Below are 22117 nucleotides of genomic sequence, written 5' to 3' on the forward strand. Positions count from 1 at the left end.
AAATGTATTTTATAAATAAACAAACTGGAAAAATTCATCCCTTTTTAACAATAAATGTGATTGTGATTAATCAACAATAGTTAATTCGCCGAAAATAATGTACGGGAGGTTTTTTGGGTTGCTAATTACGAATCTGACCTCAGATTTTCAAAATTCAAAATGGCGGATCCAAGATGGCGGACCGAAAAGCAAAAATTTACTTGATCGGGATGAAATTGGGTACTCGGAGGTTTTCAGGATCGCTAATTACGAATCCAACCTCAGATTTTCAAAATTCAAGATGGCGGATCCAAGATGGCGGGCAAAAAATTAAAAAATTAGTTCTGGGGCTGTAAAATGGGGTCAAGTAGATTTTTCGAATCGCTTATTACAAATCCGAAGTCATAATTTTTTAATTTTTTGTCCGCCATCTTGGATCCGCCATTTTGAGTTTCGAAAATCTGAGATCAGATTCGTAATCAGCGACCTCGAAAACCTTCCGAATACCTAGTTTCGTCCTGATCAAGTAACTTTTTGTACAAGTAAAATTTATATATTTATAAGTCAAATAATTGGAATTTTTGTCTTATATTTGTTGACATTAACAAAACTGTTATTTTATGTTACAGTTGACAAAATAAAAAAAAGTGAAGAAGATTCCGGTGTACTAACGGATGGAGAAAATGGTAAAAGTATTTCTCTCTTCTGTTTTTTATCACGTTTTTGTTACTTTATTTTTTTAAAAGTTTATGAAATTTTGTAAAAAACAATATGTTAAATGAACAATATCCAAAGGACCCCGCTCAAATCTTATGAAAATTGGGGTTTGGTGGATTTGTTTTAAATTTTGATATAATGTAGCTTTTGGCATCCTGAACAAATGTCTCCATAGACAATATTTTTAAATTAAAATTCGCCATATTAGATCTGCTACTTTTTAATTCTTAATTCTGAGATCAGAATTGTGTTCGACGACTCGAAATACTTATAAATACAGCTTTTTGTAATGGTACAATACATCTTTGACTCTTGGCCACTTTTTCGGCGATTGATCCCACTGTATACTGAACAGATCGACAATGTTTCATTTCATATTGGAAGCAGAGACTCAATATTCGTATTCGAAATTAAATTCTGTATGTATATTATTTTTATCGAACAAGTTTAAAAGAATTGTAGCTATACGTTAATAGATCATTATTATTTTGACTCTAAATTATTGTATGTTTAATTATTGCTGAAGGACCTGTGGTTTTCAAATGTTCTTGTTTTTATAATAAAAATGTACTAAATTTTATTTCTTTTTTGAAATATTATTTTATTAATTATAAAGTTATTTAGTTACAGTGCAAATTGCAAATTTAGTAGTAAGATAATTAAATAATCATAAATATAAATAATTTTATAAGTTTTGATTTTAACTTTGTATTGATACTTGTATTACCAGGTGAACATCGCGCGGGCAATTTGGCCGGAAACACTCGCAATAGCTGCGAGAGAATGCGAATTTCCAGTTTAGGAGGAACCAACGATCATACCGACAATATGGACAATCCTTCCTCACGAGAAGACATTTCCGAAATGTACGTATCTAGATAATTGTACATTTACTTTTATATATTTCTATCCGTTTTATGTATTTTTGCGGAAATTTTAATGATGCATTCGCGTCTATATTTTCTATACTTTAGTTTATTAAAATAATGAAGTGTAGTATTATAATGTTTTCAAAATTTTAGTCTTGTTTTCTTATTTTTAATGTGTTGTATCTGGAGACCCAGTAGTGTCTCGGCGTTAAGACAAGCGAATGGCACAAGACACTGCTGTAGTTCTTTACGCGAGCCGACGAGTTGCGGCAGATCTGAAGACATGATTCTCAATAACGGATGAACTGATCAAGTTTTATACATACTAAATTGATAGCTCTATATATATATATATATATACACTATATAGCTACCACTTGGATTGTATAATGAAAGTGCTTTTATTTTTTTTTCTACGTATCCTATGCACGAGTGGAGATATTGCGACATAAATCTCTGAATTTTATCATAATTTTAAGAAACATTATTATTAATCATCGACCAGATCAGAATGTACGGTTGCAGCGTCTGGTGCTAGATGGCGCTAGAGACGTTGATCAGATAGAGTGGGTATAAAGAGAGTGGTACCAATTAGCCAGAAATCGCCATTTCCAGTAAATATTTATGACGCAATTCATCGTTCTTATCTTTTTTTCTAACGTCTTCTTCTAACTAACAGTTGATCTATAAATGGTGGAGCCAATCCAGCATTAGGCATATATATTAGCCACTCTCTTTATACCCCTTCTATGATCGGATGCCTGGCAAGCGCACCGTTTGAGTTATGACGTTTAGAGGCTCGCGGTTATGTACACGACGCGGGGCGCTTGTCAGGCAGTCCCCACTCCGTGCGCACCAAGCTATTGATGGTGGATATTCTTAGAAATTAATATCTTGATTGCGAAAATTCGGAAAATAGTCAAGAACTAAACTAAGAATTGATAATGACAAAGCGATTTTTAATAGAGATCGATAACGAATGAAATCGCTTTGTTATTATCATTTTCTTAGCTGCGTATTTATGGATTAAACTGCACTTAGTCAATACTACATATCTATCAAATTTAATCGAAATTGGACTTGGAAAATATATTGAATTCTTACCATAACTTTTTATATCTTAAATTCTAGATTTGACTTTATTAATTTTGTTACATTCAATTTTAGCATAAAATTAAAAAAATTATTCTTTAGATTGAATTTTACGCAATAGTATCGAATATCAGTAACTTAGGGTCCAGCAAAATATTTCCAGTAAGCCAAAGACATCAAACATCAACAGGTCTGAAAGTTACAAGGAGCGGATACATCATAAGGTAATTAAATATAATGTTCAGTTTAAATATATGTTCAACCATATAACGTTTTGAAATCGTTATTGCATGAATTAGTTGGATAATATAGCGCTACGTTGTGCGCGTGAAAAGATCAATGTATAATATACATAGTTTTCACTTAAATTAATTAAATTAATTAAATTAGTAATTAAAGTTGCATGTTTTAATTGCAGCGGCAGTTGAGAGAAAAAAGGAAGACCAGTGACCCGAATTTGTCCAAAACAAAGTGAGTAGTTTTATCGTAATGAATATTTATAGTATTGTTGAAAGATAGATTATAATAACTTCTAACCGTTACTTTTTCAAAACTAATTGGACATCTGGGTAACTGCCATTGTTATGTATCAATGATTATTATTTATTTGCATTTATTGTGATAATTAACTTGGAAATGGAATTTATTAAATTGATTTTCTTATTTGATTTCTAATTCAAAATTAATTTATTAACATTCAAAGAGTTTATAGACCTTCATGTATAATGGTTTTTTTTTTAAATTTAACTATCTTAGGACAAGAATTTTTTAACAAAGTAACTTATAGAAGATCTTTTCTATGTGTCATTGAATTTAATTATGGTATTAGAATTCTACAATTCAAAATAGAGCGGATCGTATTTAAAAAAAGAATTTGTTAATTACAAACACTCCCGCGCGCACGCGCGCGCGCGCACACACACACACACACACACACGCACGCACGCACGCATACACCCGCGCGCAAACTGTAAACAATGTATACGAATTTAGACCAATAAAAACCAGAGGAACACATTGTTGCCGAGTACAACATTCTTATTACAATATATATATGTTTTATTTTAAAAATATCCATGATGTTTATATTATTTAAAAAATGAGAAACTTGTTATAAAAGAGTTATGAAATGTCATGTGGTTCCGCGTGAAAGCGATTCGAGAGGACTTGTAATCGACAAGTCGCAAGTTCAAATCTCATACGAAAAAATACAGAAAAAAATTTCGTAATTCGTACTGATTTAATGAGAGTCACAGAGAAAACGTAAATCTTTAGATTTACGTGACTCTTTGACTATGTTTTGACTATGTTAGAGACCGATATGATTATCCATCTCTCCGTCACTACTACACTTCTACTGTAACACTACTATACTACTATTACAATTACAAAAGACTAGTTGCATGCGTTATACTTTTTTTTTTAAACTGGAAAACTTTTATTTGAAATTTTTTTTATTTATGGATTTACAGAGAAGCTAGCATTTTTTCCCTGTATATAGGTACTTTATTTCGAGTGTGAAAAAATGTAATACGCTACAAGTAGAAAAAACAGATCCGAAATATTTTCGCAGTGTAGCATATGTTGCGCCGCGCGAAGAGTGAACCGTTTTCGCGTTATTATATCGATAAAAAGCACCTTACTATTCACAACTATTACTATACCGTTAAAAATGGCACTCAACCAGATGCCTGGATCAAGCTACTCGACCCGGTAGCGTGTCTGCGTGTTAGTAGAGCCGCATGATACGCGAGTCCGTGGATCTTTTGGCAGCGTTTCTCTTTTTCGCCTTGCTTCTCCCATCGCTTTTTCATAATGAACGTACACGAAGAGCGCAGACTCGGCTCACATATCTCGTTTCTTGTCGGGCGGAGGTGTGTATACAGAACCGTTGCTCGAAAGGCCTTCAGTATGACATTAAACGTTCAATTTCGCGGATGGCTATTACGTCGCTTTGACGGCACAGAACACCCACGTTTTCGGGGCACTCCTAAAACGGCCGCTCTCCCTTTAATCCAGTCGAAAGCTCGATTACGTCGTTGCCGTTCTTGTTCACGAATCGTGTATCATTTGCACCACTTTTATATTTCTTTTTTCTTAATTATTTGATGGTTTATTAAAAATTGTGTTAAATAATTTCCACGATTCAAATGAATGAAATACATGTGCATATATGGATTAATAGGGAAATTATGGGAAACAGATTCCTGGAAAGTTTGATGACAACTTTGGTGATTAAATTTTCGGTTATTAGATTTTTACAAGCAAAAAGAAGCAAATTCACTTAATAAATACTTACTTGTGAAAGCTTATTTAGTCAATATTTATCTTAGATCAATATTTATCTTCTGAAATATTCATCCAAATATTTAAATATTTTAAAATTGTTTTAAATTTAAATTATTCCGAACATAATAAATATATTTTTCTTTCAAAAGTTTCTTTCTATGATGACTGTTAATTGCTTTTTATAAAGTAATTACGGATTTTTATTTTTTACGTATTTTATAACTGACGTCAAAATAAATTAAAATATATACGATACATACATATACCACGATATCATTTGGAAACAATTCAGAAATTTCATATAAAGGTATAAAGAAAAATTCATACATTAAAACATATGTAACTTATTTTATTTATTTGTCTTAGATACGTATGTCCTAGAATATATATAATAAATATTTGCAATATTGTTTAAAGATCTGCATTTTTCTCATATCTTCAGATTCAAGAGATATTCAAACGTTTTCGATTACTTCGTACCGCTTATTAAAATGCTTGTATATACTTCTTGATGAAATTAAAAGTTTGGTAATAGAAGTAAATATAATATATTTTTTAGTAAATACTTGATTAATGCTTCTTATTGTGTTAATTTATAATTTATTATATTTTGATTACACTAATTAACTCTTTGCTGCATCAGTGTCCTATATGGGACAATTGTTTTTTGTAGTTTTTATAATTGATTTTTATAATTGAGCATTTCATAATTGATTTCTTCGAGGACTTCTCTAGTATATTTGATTTACCTTTATGTTTCTGAGATATATCTTATATGTATACACAAATAACATGAAAATGTAGTCATTTTGCGTTAACAATAAATTGTAAATAAAATATCAGTCCAAATTAACATTTGAAAAAAAATCGATTGGAAAAAGTAATAAACATGTTTTGAAAATCTTTGCATTAATGTTTTTGAGGTCGGTAACTTTAAATCTGCACTAAAAATTAAAAACAAAATTTGTTGTAATGTTATATTTGCGGTATATTTACGTTTGTGACTTCTGACCACGTCTTTAATATTATGCTAAAAACAATTTCGTCATTGAAAAGAAGTAAGGATCTCTTCGATATTGAAAATCTGCTGTTTTTAATTTTTTAATTTTTACTGAAGATTTGAAAATAAAAAGTCTAAAAAACTTTTATATATAAAATTTTAGTTATTCATAAATTATGATTAAATTTCTTTTAATTTGATCGTCAGTGAATTTGTCTATTTGAATTTTTTAATTTTGAATTCAGTATGCCTCGTCTATAACTTTTGTCGTAAGGAATTTTGCTCTTTATAATAATTAAACATAAAATTAAATAAGCATAAGGACTCTTAATATAAAAAACAATATAAATAAGAAAGGGCATATAAGAGTCAGCTATAATAATCATACAATATTACAAATTAATACATAAAATATATTATTCTCTGTGAATTATTAAATATAAATAATAATTATTACACGTTTCGGCTTCCCGATTAAGCCATCTTCAGATATATAATTTAACGCAGTAGAATGTAATTAAAACGAGGAACGACGTAATATAATCGGATAATAATGTACAACCATTACATGAGGCCAGATAAATGTTTTATCGAGAAACAGAAATTGCTCACAAACCGATTGAACGACCGAATGTTGGTAATTTCTTGATGTTCTAAGACTAATAAATTTATTAGTTTTAGAGCTGATGTTCGAAGACTGATGTTCTAGATATTACCAACATTCGGTCGTTCAATCGGTTTATGAGCAATTTCTGTTTATCGATAAAACATTCATCTGGCCTCATGTAATGGTTGTACATTATTAATTAGTTGAAATATATTCCCTAACAGCACATTGAAATACTGAGAGTATTAAAAATATAATTGCGATAATCTCTCTTAGAACAATTTCAAACTTACTGTGATTGACGTGGTGCGTTCTGAGAATTATCGATCCGGGGTACCGTCTCTCATACAATTTCTCACAAATGTCTTCAGCTTCAGAGCAGTATAAGGATATAATGAAAACGGGAAGTTTACAGTAAATCACTTATATACGCACACATATAAACTCAATTATTATTAATATTTCAACGCAACTCCAAACGCTCGTTCGAAATATATGATTTTTTTTATCTAATAATTCTCGCAATTTTCTTTAAAAGTTGGAAGATAAAATCACGCATACACTATTTAGACAATACAATTTGCGTTAAAATACATAACGCTGCGTTTATAAATTAAAATTAGAATGCGGAGGGCTGTACAAAATTAAAAATCCATCTTTCCGCAAAAACGGAACAATATACTTCAAAACGAAAGAGAAATTTCTATAAGTTATATATTATCAAATTTTTCTAAATCATCTAATTTAACACATGAAAATGTATTTCTTGAAGTCAATTATAAGGTTTAACATTCGTCACTACAAAATGCGTGATATCAGTACAAACTTATCTTTTTAAGAAAGGTAAAAAAAGGCGCTAAGCATTCATGTTTATTGAATAAAATCCTAAGTATCCAACCCAATTATTAGTAATTTTAATTTTTCTTCAAGAATATTCTTATTGAAAGTATTCTTATTTCAACTCAAGTAATGGCAACTTTAATTCTAAAAATTATCACTCATCGAAAAAAATTAATGCATCGAATGAAAGATTAAAACCCAGATGCTACAATCTTAACTAATCAAGTTAAATTCTATACTAACAAGTATCCAACCTAATTAATACTAGTTAATGCTAAAATACTTGTTACACTTGTTATACTTGTTTATGTATAGACGCAGGAACAATTTCTTAATAAAAATGTAGAATCACTGAAAGCGTCGAAACCGAACGCAGTAGAAGTATTGGGGCCATTACAAACAAAATGACATAAGCTGCATAATCGTAGCATAAGGATGCTGAACCAATAAGCATCTAATATAAAGATGCCATGTTGATTTAAATAAGGTATTCATCGGTTTAAAAACCTTATCCTATGGTTATGCAGCTTATGTAATTTTATGTGTAATGGTCCTTACAGTTAATAAGTAGTAAAATGTATAAATTGCTAACAATTGACTGTAGAGTTGGTTCCAGTGATTGCGAGCCTTCCGGTATATTTCCCGGGAACTCGGCTGGCAGTTCATCGAATAGCAGCCTCTCGACGAGGAGTCTGGATAGTCCTAGTACCAGTTTGGAACAGGTACACCCAACCTCATCAGCGGCAAACGCGTCAACTTCGTGGGACAGCGATGTCGATGTTGAGGCTGATCCGCCAGATTGGAGTCAGGCTGTTACCGAAGACGTTCTCGCTCAGCTCAGCAACTCTGAGAAAAAAAGACAAGATGTTATTAATGGTGAGTAATTAATTTGCTATAATTTATAAGAATTACATTAGTGATTCTACAGTAAAAAATAGATAAATTACTTATTATTTTATACTTTTACAATAGGAAATTAAAGAGTAAGTTAAAAATAGAGAATTTATTTGATTTCAATGAACTAAGAACAGAGCAATTTTTATTATATACACACTGTAAAAACAATCTGATTGTAAAAAAGAACGAAACATGTCATATTTTAATCAATTATGGAATATTATATTATTCATATTCTCTTTCGATTTTTCATGTTTTAACATACTTTATTATATTTTACTCTTATGTGCCCTTTATTCTCTCGTTATAGTTTTTAATATTATATATAGCAGAAATAAAACGTTATTTTTCAAACTTTTTTTGTTAATAACTTTTTAATGAATAATGAGCGACAGCTAATATCTATTGAAGATCACTCATGATGACCTTGACAATATATTTCAAGGTCAAGGAGAATGGTACGTATCTCTGCATAATTAGTAATCATAACACAAAGTCATATTTTATTAGTATCTTAAAATATTACTCATAAATACTAGCCAAGGATTAGGTACAAGTAAATGAGTAGCGCGCGTCAACCCTGAGCGCCACATAGATCAGAGTGCTTTTTAACTTCAATCTGTTTTCCCGCAAAAACTACTAATCAGATGTAATTTTGCAAAAAGAGAAAGTTGTTTCTTTAATATAAAGTATCACGTTTTGTACTTCGCGGGCGCGAATTTTAAAACACTTAATATATATATACAGGGTGTCTCGCAATTTTTGGCAAAGCCCTTTTGTGTAGATAGAGCGGACTAAACTGAGTCGAAAAGTCCTGTACCATTTTGCAATTTTCGAAATTGTTAATCAGATATTAATTTATTGGAAATAGTCAAATTCGCCCGGCCTACCGCCAAGCGGGTGGCGAAATAAGACCGCCCAGTGAGACGCGCGTTTGCCGTCGCTAGACACGTTAATGTCAATGTCACTTGTAAATAACATGCCTAACGACGAAGATCGTGCATCTCTCTGGGTGGTCTTATTTCGTCGTGCGCTTATATTTGGCGGTAGGCCGGACAAATTTAGCTATTTTTAGAAATTTATAAATTCACTAGTGGTTCGCAAATTACAAACATAAAATATAAAGAGCATTCAGCCACGCGCAAGGTGTTTTTTGCGAATGTTATATATTTAAAATTCTTACGTTACAGATACAAATTATAGACGTTTCGGCCTATATCAGGTCATCTACAGTATACAATATAAATAATATAAAAATAGTTCGCAGTCATAAGATTAAAAGAATTGAAATAAATAAACGATCAATGATTCTTAGTCATAAGATTAAAAGAATAGATTAACAATAAATTTTTGTTCGGATTACAATCTACGCTTATCTATGTTGCCGAAAAATCTTTGATTCTATTCGTCTTAATGAAGAGTCTTTTAAATTAAAAATTCTTGCTTCTATATTCATTTTAATGAGAGACTTTTATATTGAAAAGTTGTGGGAAACGCCAGATTTCCAGATTCTAATAAGAGTAAAGGATCCAAATTTTAAATTAGCAAAAACCGATTCATCTTTTTTTATTTTTTTATTTTTTATTATATATTTTATAGACGTACCTGTGTTTGTCACAACGATCCTTATTATTCTCCATCATATTGAGATTGTCCTTCTCCATGTAAGACAACCGATTACATGAGGCAGAACTATTTTTATTAGTAAAAATAACGTTTTATCTGTGGATGACTTTCAGTGTGACAGAATATATACTAATCGTGAAACGAGGAAGGGAGCTTAATGGAGGGGGTTAATTTTAGTTGAGAGGGGAGTATTCTTAAATAATCGGTAAATATATATCAGGAAAACGGTCCGTATCACCTTGTTTGTTTAATCCTAATTTCTGTTTTTTTAATATGTAATATTTCAGAAATTATTCTTCTATAGGAAGAAGGTTCTAAATCTAAAATATTAACGTTGTTCCCAATATATATGTATATATAATATAGTATAATCTATCAATTGTTCTAGTTGTAAAATCTCAAATCCTGTTATAATAATCAGGAATGCTGCTTTAACTAAAATGCGTTTTTCATATACATCTTGTTAATATAAACGAATTATTTTTCGTAGTGCATTTTTTCAAATTGTCCTATTTGAGTGCTATTGTTATCATTTAAATTTAATAATAGATAATTTCTTTCATTTTTTATTATTAAATTTATTTACATTTTTATCCATATCTTTTTTCAGAGCTATTTCACACCGAGCGCTCTCATGTCCGCGCGTTAAAAGTGCTTTCACACGTCTTCCACAAACCTTTGTTGGAATCCCAAGTGCTACCGTTAGATCAAATTCAATTGCTTTTCTCTAATCTGGATGAAATGTTGATGATACATTCACACTTTAATCAAGTGATGAAGCGAAAGAAAAAGGAAAATCCATGCGTGAGTGATGTAGGCGAACTTCTGTTAGAGATGTTCGACGGTGAAGCTGGTGAGATCTTTGAAAAGGCTGCGTCGACTTATTGTGCTAAGCAGCAAGTTGCCTTAGATGCTCTGCGCGATCGTCGACGTAAGGATTCTAAGTTAAACGCCTTCCTGAACGACGTAGAAGCAAATCCGTTATGCCGTCGGCTTCAGTTGAAAGATCATATATTAACTGGCATGCTGCGACTCACAAAGTACCCGTTGCTCTTTGAAAATCTCGCTAAGTACACGCCGAACAATAATGAAAAAGAAAAAGCAGCTATATTGCGTAGCCTCGAGCGTAGTAAAGAGGTACTAAGTCGCGTGAATCAGGCGGTGAAGGAGGCCGAGGATCATCAACGACTTACAGAGATTCAACGAACGATCGATCGATCGGCCTTTGATAAATTTGATCACCCAACCGTACAAGAGTTCAAGAACCTTGATATTACAAAACGCAAGTTGATCTATGAAGGGCCGCTGCAGTGGCGGCGTACTGAGCCGAATCGATCGATACCGAATCGTTCAATGCCGAAACCAGTGGATCTGCATGTAGTGCTGCTCGACGATACGATCTTCTTTTTGCATCGGCAAGACGATAAATATCTGCTTAAGTTTATCAATACGACCAACCAGGCGGGAAATTCCGTGCTGAGTCCGATTGTGAAGTTATCCACTGTACTAGTGCGTCACAACGCCGCTGAGAAAGATTCCCTCTATCTTGTTAACACTTCAGAAAATGGTGCGCAGATGTATAATCTAGTGGCACCGTCCTCGGCAGAACGAAAACTCTGGTGCAGACACATCTCTGAAGCTGTAGAGGCTTATAAAGCGCGTGATCGTCAGGACAGAAGATCAACGCCGTCCGCTACACTGGCGGAGGAGCCAATGCATTCGATGGAAGACGCATCGCCTTCCGGAATGGAAACGGACAGTATAAATGTCGAAAAAGACCAGCCGGAAGATCGAGAATTGGGGGATCTTGGACAAAATACTGCCGGCATGCAAGAGCATGATGAGGAAATACCGGAAACCACTACCATCACGGGAACTCCTACAGCTGAATATACACAACAGCGGATACAATCAACTGAGTCGTCAACAACAGGTTGAAAATTGCTATATTTATTATGTAGATATCATAAATTGATTTTGTGGCGCAATAACTTAAATCAAATTTTCCAAAAAACTTTTTACTCTTTTATTATTTTAAATAAATGAAGAAAGCTATATTCGGTCAAAACGAATCTTGATACCTTAATAATATATATTATGTGAATTTTTACAATGTCCAATTCAAATTATGCGGCGATTACTCCACCGCGATATATTGTCAGTCTTGAAATGTAGTCTTCATAGACTGAAGCTGAAAACATGATACTATAAATTAAAGTTGTATTGCCTATCGTTGAAAATAATAAGTTGATTGAAATTTACTTAAAAAATAGATTTTAAGAATATTAATATATATATTTTTTAAAACGGTTTACAAGATCGTTTAAAAATTACTGTAATTATTAATTACTATGTCATATGAGAATTAGCGAAAAACTGCGACATCAAACATAGGGTTACATTTATTTAGCGCTAACAATGTCATTATAGCTTTAACATTCATTAGAAAAAATAAAAATAGGATTACGTAACAGCGCTAACAATGTCTTCCCGAATGTATCCTTAATTGCTAAAAAAATAATTTAAAATAATGACTGGATTTTGAAACTTTTTTAAATTGCTTATCGAAGATCTTAAAAATAATTTAAAGAAAAGGAAACATGTTCTCACTAGCTTGTTACAAAGATATTAATTAAAAATTAAATGGTTAGTTAAAAATATTAATGTTGAGTTAATTTATATACAGAGTGTATCAAAAGTCTGGAAACGGTCTAATATCTCGAAAGCAAAGCATTTTTGAGAAAAATGTTTCAAGCAAAAGTTGTAGGAGTTAAAAAGATCTATTCACTGATCACATCCGCTTGACTTGAGTGGCGTCAAAGTCAGGTCAAGGTCAAATTAATTTTTTTTAATGGGATACTATGTTTTTGATGCCAGAATCTAATAGCTGATGTCAAGAGCTTTTCAAAACACTACAATAAAGTTATTTTTCATTAAGTATCTCTTTCAAAAGTCTATTTGTTTTTTGTTTTCAAAATTTCAGATAGAAATTTGAAAAATTAACAATACTACAGCCAAAAGTTCTTTTTTTTTTTACAGCCAAATGTTTCAGAAAGTTGAAAGTTTACTTTATGGACCAGGAATCGCTCACGGTAAATAGTTTAATTATCATTTTATTTAAAAAAAAATCTAAAAAAAACTTTAAACGCATTTTTCTCGAAACGTTTTTTTGAGTGGTTGACACGATTTCGGAAAAACTTACCGATCAATTTTAAAAATTCTTGCGGCGTAGATTGCATTCGTAGATTGACTAGCTATCGCGTAAAACGAAATAAACCGGTTTCATTAAAAATTAAATTTTTTATCCGACTTTTTTGAACGAAAAAAAAAACGTTTTTTCACATCACTTTCTAAAAACACGTGTCAACTCGCGAATTATCAATAATTCTGCTTTACGCGATAACCACACAAATAAACTTTAAGAAAAAATTTTGTTTTTTGATTTCAGACTATTGGTTCTCGAGATATCGTGTCAACTGTTTGGTCATTTCATTTTTTCAACGCTGCGCCTCTCAACTAATTTCTTGGAATTTTGGAATAAAAATATTACTGTAAAAATTTTTTTTATATATTGACATGTGTATTAATAAGTCAAAAATTAGAACCGTGTGTCTTATAGTTTTCTTTAAAAAAAATTCCAAAAAAGGCCTTATTTTTAGTACGGTTACACCAGAATGTATCCTTAATGTACCTAACCAATACCGATTATGATTTTTTGGAATTTTTCGCAGTATGGCCGCACTGTGCCTCGGTGTAAACTAGGCCCATGTATCTATAATAAAAAAATTTGAAAATTATTAGGTATTATATTACGTTAAAGCCGTTTTTTGGCCAATACTAAATATATGTTTTTATGTTCTTAGGATTATTAAATGTACTCTTTTTTTCTACTTTTGAATTCAAACAACTTATCTGTACTACAATTTAGCCTAAAATGTCGTCTTTTCTTTTCTACTTCACTACTTTTAAATCAGGAATGTTTCAGTTTACTAAAGTTTACTAAGAATTGGTGACTATACCAAAATCTCAAAATGAGTACATCCAGAACACATTGAAAACTCGGCCGGACACCCCCAAACGTTCGAAAAAAAGAATGCATATCCGGGAAAACCTGGACGTATGGTCATTCTACATGCGATACACCGTAAAATAATGCTGATGCTGGCAGTACTGTAATTTTAAAGCTTTATAACACAAAAAGTACTTAATGAAAAATACTTTGTGACATTTTGAAAAGCTTTTGACACTAGCTATTAGATTCTGGAATAAAAAATAGGATTCTGGAATAAAAAAATTGATGTGACCTTAACCTGAATTTGACGATATCACTCGAACTGATCAGATCAGGAAATAGACCTTTTTGAACTCTACAACTTTTGTATGAAACATTTCTTTCAAAAATGCTTATTTTGCCAAATGTTTAAGTCCGGATCTACAATAGGGTTTTAAGCCTTAAGCCATAAGAAATGGGCGAATCACGGTCGCTTATTCTTCTCGGATTCGACTGTAATTGGTCAATTTCTTATGGCTTAAGTCTTAAAACATCTATTATAGATCCGGGATAAGGGGTCCGGAATTTTGTCTACACCCTGTATATACGCACTTATGTATAAGAGTGTCCCAGAATGATTGCTAAATATTTCATGTATTGGTACAGTGGACTAAACTGAGTCGAAAAGTCTTCTACCACATTTTGCAATTTTCGCAATAATTAACAAGATATTAATTATTAAAAATCGCTGAATATTGGTTTTCAATAATTTTTTTACTCAAATATTATCAACTTTACAGAAAAGTAGCAAGTGACAAAAATTGTTTATTTTTTTTTCATAGAGTTCTGAGAATTTTTTCAAAATTTTTGAGTACCACATTTTCTCATGTTGATAAAAATACTAAAAATAGTTACTAATAAGAAAATGTCGTATTAAAAAGTTAATAGAAAATTATGAAAAAATTTTTAGAGCTCTATGAGAAGAAAATAAATAATTTTTACTTCTTGCTGTGTTTTCTGTAAAGTTAATAGAACTTGAGTTAAAAATGATTGAAGACCAATATTTAGTGATATTTAGTAATTAATCTTATAAACTATTGCGAAAATTGCAAAATGATAGAGGACTTTTCGACTCAGTTTAGTCTGCTGTACCAGCACACAAAATATTTGGAGGTTATTCTGAGACACCCTGTGTGTAGCTGTTTATAAAAAATTAATAATAATAAATTTTTTATATTTTAATAATATATTTAATAATTTTGAATGAATTAATTTTCTAGTATCTGTGGAAAATAAGAAACATTATTAACGTTATTAATTGGTTCTTTTGTACACATAGGTATGATAGAATCTCTACGAATGGTCACGTGTACTCAACTATCATTAATAGATCCATTGGAAGTTCATGTGGAAGCACCACCAGTACACGTTGCAGAACCGATTCTTACGCCAATAGGTAAAGCACGTTTCTTCAATCTATCATAGAATTTACGCAATATTGTGATTTTACTGAAATAAAATACAATTTGCGTGATAACAAAATAAATTTTTATATAATAGCAAGAATAAATTATGGACGTATTTGAAACTTTTCAGAATGTCTGAGGCGTAAGGATGAAATAATTAAACAAGCTTTGCGCGAAAAGCAATTATTGATGGCGGATATATTAAATATCCCTAAAGAAGATTTTGAACATGTGGCAGATATAGCATCTGAACCATCCACTGTGGAAAAAGAACCTGCTGAATTGATACTCGCTGCTATTACTCAAAGTATTTATTAGTACAAAATTTATTGTTAGTACTAAGAAGCAAATTTAGTTCTAGTAATTAGTAATAGTAATTAATCAAGTTCATTATATGATATTGGACTTGTATTATAATATTATCGAAAGTAAAAATACATATAAATAATATATTTATTGTTACTAGGGATGCTTATTGTTACCGGATCGTAAAATTACCAGATACCAGATATCGGATATCCGAGAAGGCAATTTCTATTATCCGACCAGATTCCGAGAAAGTGTCTTCTAAAAAAGAAACCTGTTTTATAGAGAAAAAGATTGTAATTTTGCAACAATGTATAAGATATTATAGCTTCATGAATATACTTATTTCTAGAACATTCGTATAAGAAAAAATCAACACTTTAATGACATCAAATTTTAACCGAATATATTCCCGGATACTAATGCTATCCGGTCGGATAATACAAAAGTGCCGGATAATACCGGATACCGGATACTTTCCGGATATCCGGTGCAGCCCTAATTGTTACATATCTTTTAAATTTATTATTTATATATTGTTAACTAGAAGTATATAAATAATAAATATAAAATATTTAAAAGTAGAGAGAGAAAGAACATCTGTCACTCGTAATAATTTTGAAATTATGAAATGCAGTTGACGTTACTTATATTATGATAATTACACAAAAAATTGATAAAATTTGCTTCTTGCAAATTTTTACTTATGGAATAACTTTACATATATGTATAATATGACGCACATATATTTTATTCTTGTGTGTAGCTGATCAGCTGATGGGAATGCTGAATTCTTCGTTAAATATAAGTGAGACGGAAACAATATTTGCGTCATGTGGATCATCGACATTATCATCTTCTGCGTGTGAAGCTACTGGTTGTCCATCGCTACGAAATCATTCGCATCCTCAACAATCAGTCATGGGAATGTTGCAGCCGATCTGTTATTACCTAACGTCCCAACTCTCACAACTATCACAACTCCTGGTAAACATAGCCATTATTTATTTTACAGAATATTCCATATTGAAGGATATTAGCTTGGGGGTTGACGACTTTATAAAGCACAAATTTTCGAACGGTTGTATTTATTAGAATTATTTTACTTAGAGTTATAGACTGCTCAAAGAAATTAGGGAATCACTTTTTTTCAGTAAATTTTTGTTTATTTTTAAACTATTATTTAGCGAATAGTTAACGTAAAAATAAATATTAAAAAAGGATTTTGCGAGGCAAACTACACTCGCCCCAACAAAATTATCGCAACATAAATTTATACCATAATTTTGCATAACGTCAAGTAAGCGTAACTCAGTGAAAAATGGACGTATTTAAAATAAGTTTTTTTCATTCTCAAGGGTAAAATCTGTACTTTAAGATAATTTTCATAAATTTTGAATTCATCCTTATTTCTGTCCACAATCTTTTCTAAAGTAAGAAAGTGTTGTCTCTCCAAAAAAAATTGCATAGTTTGACACGTTCCGACTGCGTTCCACTTAACACTCACAATGCTCATGGAATTATTTCATCCTTGTCGTCCAAATGTTAAACAAGGACAAACGATGCTCGCGAGCGTTGCGACCGTTAAGTGGAACGCAACCTCGGTGGAGTGGAATAAATTTTTTTTGCAAATGTTATGTTAATCATCATAAATTATGGACTTTTCTTTGCAAATTAACAAAAAAATGATACGATTTTTTGTTGCGGAGATACGGCGTATCAAAATTATTTATGTATTTTTGTTTACCATAACTACTGCCAGCATTAACATTATCCGATGCGCACGAGTAGGTTGCTAATTGAGCTTTGCGCATCATGTGTATGTGTGTACGTGCGTGCGTGTGTGCGTGCATGTGCGCGGCGCATGTGCATACCACGTATACATGACGCGTGCGCATGTGCATACCATGCACACACATGCGACGCTTATTTCTGCTATATTCTTTCGTTTTATGCAAAAACGCGTCGAATAAGCCTAATTTTACTGATTTTTGAGGTGATGAAACTAAACCATAAAATTACCAAAAAGAAAGTGTGGAGAAATGTAAAAAAATAACTCATATATAATCATGTATAACGTATACAATATTCCATACGACAGAACACTATATATTGGCAGCCTATCAGTAAATTCATCATAAATCGCTTATGCAAGGAATATTACTGAAATACATATTGGCCAGCCGAAGGCCGTACTAAAGAATTATTGCCCACACAGAATATTTCGATTTCTGTTGTTTAAAACCGTAGACACCTATAAGCCGGTACACCATAAAAACTCAGATTAATTTTACGGTAAAGAATTTCCTATTAGCAATAAAATAAACCTTTCGATGTGCATGTATTAGAACACTATTCAACAGCTATAGCAAATTCACTATAAAAACTTATACGAGGAGTCGAATAACAGTCGAGAATGTCAAATCGTTCTGAATAGCGTGCGATTATAATTCAGCGTGTTAGATTACTGTTAGGTTTCCATAGGTCTTAGATTCGAATCCTGTCGATACCGCGTATGCGTTTTCAAATATTGTAAATTATATCCCATGCGTAATCCATATTCAAAACGATAAAATCATTTTCTTTCGTTTTCATTATAATTATATTTTTTTAGCTTTTCATTATTACTAGCAAGTAATAAGCTGTATTATTATTGAAAATTACATTTTAGACAATGTTTCAAAAGTTTTTATAGTAGGTGTTCAAATTAAGAATACGGCAGTAATTAATATAGAAATTTCACGAAACTTTGCAATACTCGTTCGGTACCGTGCCGTTGAGTGATACGTCAAAGCATTCGCGCGGCCGACCGCTTAGTTACGCCGCCGCTGACGGCGCGAATTTCATGCCCTGTGGTTGGTTATTTTCAAATGCTCACTGTTTGAAAACTATTGATGCCTTAAGATTTTGCTATTAACATTTTTTATTTACTTTTTCATGAGGAATATGTACGTGCCGGCTCTTCCGCTAACTCTGGAACACCCTGTTTTGTATATATGAACATGAAAAAATATAATTATAATGAGAGTTTTATTCTTAGAAATATTTCAATATTTGTTTCTTCCAAAATTAAGTTAAATTTTGACAAATTGCAGGAAATTGTAAAAGAGAGAGAAGAAGAGCGAGAGAAGCTGCGGAAAGAATTGCGAAGAAGCAGAGAACGTATACATGCGCTTGATATTGAGGTGCAACGTCGTGAATTTTCGGAAATAATAACCACGACAACTCACACGCAAACGATGCTTGGTTTGTACTTCATTTTCTTTAATTTATAATTTACAAAAAATGCGGACTCTAAACGGTTAAGCTAGATCTTTAATGCTAAAAGAAAGCTTTAGCTTGACCATTTAAAATCCTTATTTCCTAAATTTGTGTAGTCACATAACGGTCTTAGAAAATTATAAGGAAAGGGACCGAATTGTCATCCTCTGACTTTAATGAGCTTTTTTAGTATGTTATTTTTTAGACAAAAATAAGCGACACGTATTTTTTTATACGTATCGGTTTTCACTTTTAAGGGGTGAAACATTCCTTCGAAAAAAAATCGGTTTTTTTTTTTTCGAAGTAAATATCGTTGAAACTGTAAGATAGAAAAAAATATTTGAAATATATATATATATGAAAGTTGCATGGTTTCAAGAGTACTTCATAATAAAAAAAAGATTAAAAAATGTTTTTTATTTGTTTATCCTTACTACTTGACTTTTTTTAAATTTTGATTTCTTTTTATAAATAGAAATTGAAATTTAAAAAAATTCAAGTGGTGGGGATACACAAATGAAAAATAAAAAAAATTTTTTCTCTTTTTTTATTATAAAGTTCTCTTGAAATCATGCAACTTTCATTTCAAATTTTTTCTATTCTTACAGTTTCAACGATATTCGCTTCGAAAGAAAAAAACTTATTTTTTTTGAAGATGTGTTTAATCCCTTAAAAAGTGAAAACGGTCATGTATAAAAAATACGTGTCGCTTATTTTTGTCTGGAGAATAACATATGAAAGCTTATTAAAATTAGAGGAGGATAGTTGGGTCTCTTTCTTTGTTAGTATTATTTGCAAAAAAGATCTCCAACTAAAACATTTAAAAAATTATAAAACTTTGATAAACTTAGAAGATATACTGATGTAATAAACTATTTTTTACTGCCCAAATTCATTCTGAGTGGATAAAATCAATTCCTGGAAATTGATTTATTTTTTGTTTTTATTTTATTGTTTAAATAAAAGAAAGTATAGAACAGAGTTCTTTATTTTGAACATTCTTTTGAAAAAAAGTTTTATAATTATCAAGAATAATTTCAGATAAATTAACCTTTCGCAAACAAGGTGGAAAATCAACATCATACATATGTGGATATATCCCATGCTATACTTCATCATAAATATACTATAATTCAGTATGATTGTTACAACGCATTTTCCAGTTGCATAAAACCGGCAACATGTGCGCGGTACTTTTTAAGAAGTTATAGAAATTTATCTTGCGCTGGTATATGTCACACCCCACCTGGTTCACGGATGGTTAAATAAGTGTTTTATTATTAATTTGATTAAATGAAAAGATGACGAGCGTTCTAGCAACTGCGGTATGGTATCATAAAATGTATGTTGTATATTTGATGTTAGCTATATACGTGATATTACTTGTGCATAATGTACGTGTAACGTCGTTGGATACGAGATATTGGTAACGAACAGTTAGTTGCTTTACCGTATAATTCACTCGTTAAGTGGAAAAATTGCATGTTGTCTGGAAAATTCGTCTGATGAAGTATATCTTTCGGTGATATCTTCTAATCATTGAAGATGATTTTCTAATCATTGAAGACAACATGTCGATCGACATCGTAAAATAGTTACAGTGTATGTTGAAGATCATGTGTCATAGAAAACAAGATGAAAATCAATGCATGATTCTAAACGGTAAAACAACTGATGGTGCTCATTATCAACGTTTTTTGTCCAAGGGCACATGATGTCATACGCATGTTGTTAAGTATATACGGTTTTTGAATATAGTTGTTGGGTATCCAATGGGGCATACAATTATGCTGAAAAATAGAAGTCTTTATTATACAGGGTGTTTCATAAATACATATCAATATTTTAGGAGGTAGATCTATATAAGTACTAAAATAAATAAAAAACGTTATATGAATATATGTCTTACATATCTTAGAGTTCAAGTTATGGATGATTAAGGAAAATTTTCGAAATGCCCGCCTTATGCGTCAACACATGCTATTGTACAGCTTAGCACGTCTCGACGTTACCTAATGTTTACAAACAATATTCATCAAGACAAATCGGATCGAATTTCAGGCAGTCACGGCAGTCCTGGCTATCAGGTAAAACTTGTGGTTCATGCCCGATGGTGCGCCTCCTCATTTCCATCTTGAAGTGAGAATATTCCAACGCCTTCGCAAAGCGATGGATAGGGCGAGGTAGACCCACCTCATGGCCACAATTTCCTGATCTTAATCTATTAAATTTTTATTTTTGAGGCCATTTAAAATCTATAGTGTATTCAACGCCGATAGATAATGTGGATGATCTGCGAGAAAAGATACGAAATGAATTCGAGACTATTTGAAGAATACCTGATGTTTTTTAGCGAGTGCTGAACTCGATGCTAAAAGGCGTACAGTAGCGTGTGACGCACAAGGCGGATATTTCGAACATTTTCTTAATCATCCATAACTTGAAAACCGAGATATGTAGGACATATATTCATATGACGTTTTTTATTTTAGGATATAGATTTACCTCCTAAAGTATCGACATACATTTATGAAACACCCTGTATTTATTTCTAAGACTTTACATTAAATGTTTACTCTCCGCGAAAACAGAACTCAAATACAATAAAATAGAGATCAAGAACTCGGACCGAAATGAAATTTCGGTCCATTGATACGGTCAGAGGCTGTATTCAATTTTCGGTTTTAGTTCTGATTCCAGTTCTTTTACCGATAACGGTTTCGATCCTTTTCGGTCTTTTTAAAGTTTCATAATTAAAAAAATTTTTTTGAGTTGGGAATTTTCCCTTGTTGATATATTTAAATCATTATGTGCAAAGAAATAATATATAATATTGTCTTTATAGATGATCTTGTGCGCCAAGACAATAGCAGCAATGACTTCGCTCATCATGATGTAAGAGAGATCTTCTAATTTATACATATATATATATATGTATACATGTTGATTGTAAGGATTGGATATTATTGTTAATAAATTAAATATTTTAATGTATTTATTAATTGTTTTATAAGGAGAATGTAGTGTAGTATATGTTTATAAACGTACCGTATAAATTGTCTGTAAATGATTGAAAGAATATCTTAGTTGACAAATTCTTTGAAAAATTTTAATTAATTGAAAAATTTCTGATAAATTGAAACCGATTTTTTAAATCAAATATATCAAAGGAAGTTA

General features: G+C 31.4%; 1 protein-coding gene across 8 annotated transcripts in view; it reads left to right on the top strand.

The window, feature by feature from the left end:
* RhoGEF2 (Rho guanine nucleotide exchange factor 2) overlaps window positions 1-22117 on the top strand; it is a 52298-nt gene that overhangs the window by 22210 nt on the left and 7971 nt on the right. For 6 of the 8 annotated variants that reach the window (XM_018521840.1, XM_018521839.1, XM_018521845.1 and 3 more), the window contains 11 exons: window positions 609-665; window positions 1427-1562; window positions 2800-2881; window positions 3076-3128; window positions 7998-8269; window positions 10527-11849; window positions 15247-15363; window positions 15504-15680; window positions 16446-16666; window positions 18775-18925; window positions 21786-21835. In XM_018521840.1, the coding sequence (XP_018377342.1) occupies window positions 609-665; window positions 1427-1562; window positions 2800-2881; window positions 3076-3128; window positions 7998-8269; window positions 10527-11849; window positions 15247-15363; window positions 15504-15680; window positions 16446-16666; window positions 18775-18925; window positions 21786-21835 (2639 nt within the window). The remainder of the gene's footprint in view (window positions 1-608; window positions 666-1426; window positions 1563-2799; window positions 2882-3075; window positions 3129-7997; window positions 8270-10526; window positions 11850-15246; window positions 15364-15503; window positions 15681-16445; window positions 16667-18774; window positions 18926-21785; window positions 21836-22117) is intronic. The other 2 variants (XM_018521842.1, XM_018521843.1) reach the window with 2 other exon arrangements.

The sequence above is a fragment of the Trachymyrmex cornetzi genome, unplaced genomic scaffold (genome assembly GCF_001594075.2).
Source record: "Trachymyrmex cornetzi isolate Tcor2-1 unplaced genomic scaffold, Tcor1.1 scaffold124, whole genome shotgun sequence".
NCBI classification, from domain to species: domain Eukaryota; kingdom Metazoa; phylum Arthropoda; class Insecta; order Hymenoptera; family Formicidae; genus Trachymyrmex; species Trachymyrmex cornetzi.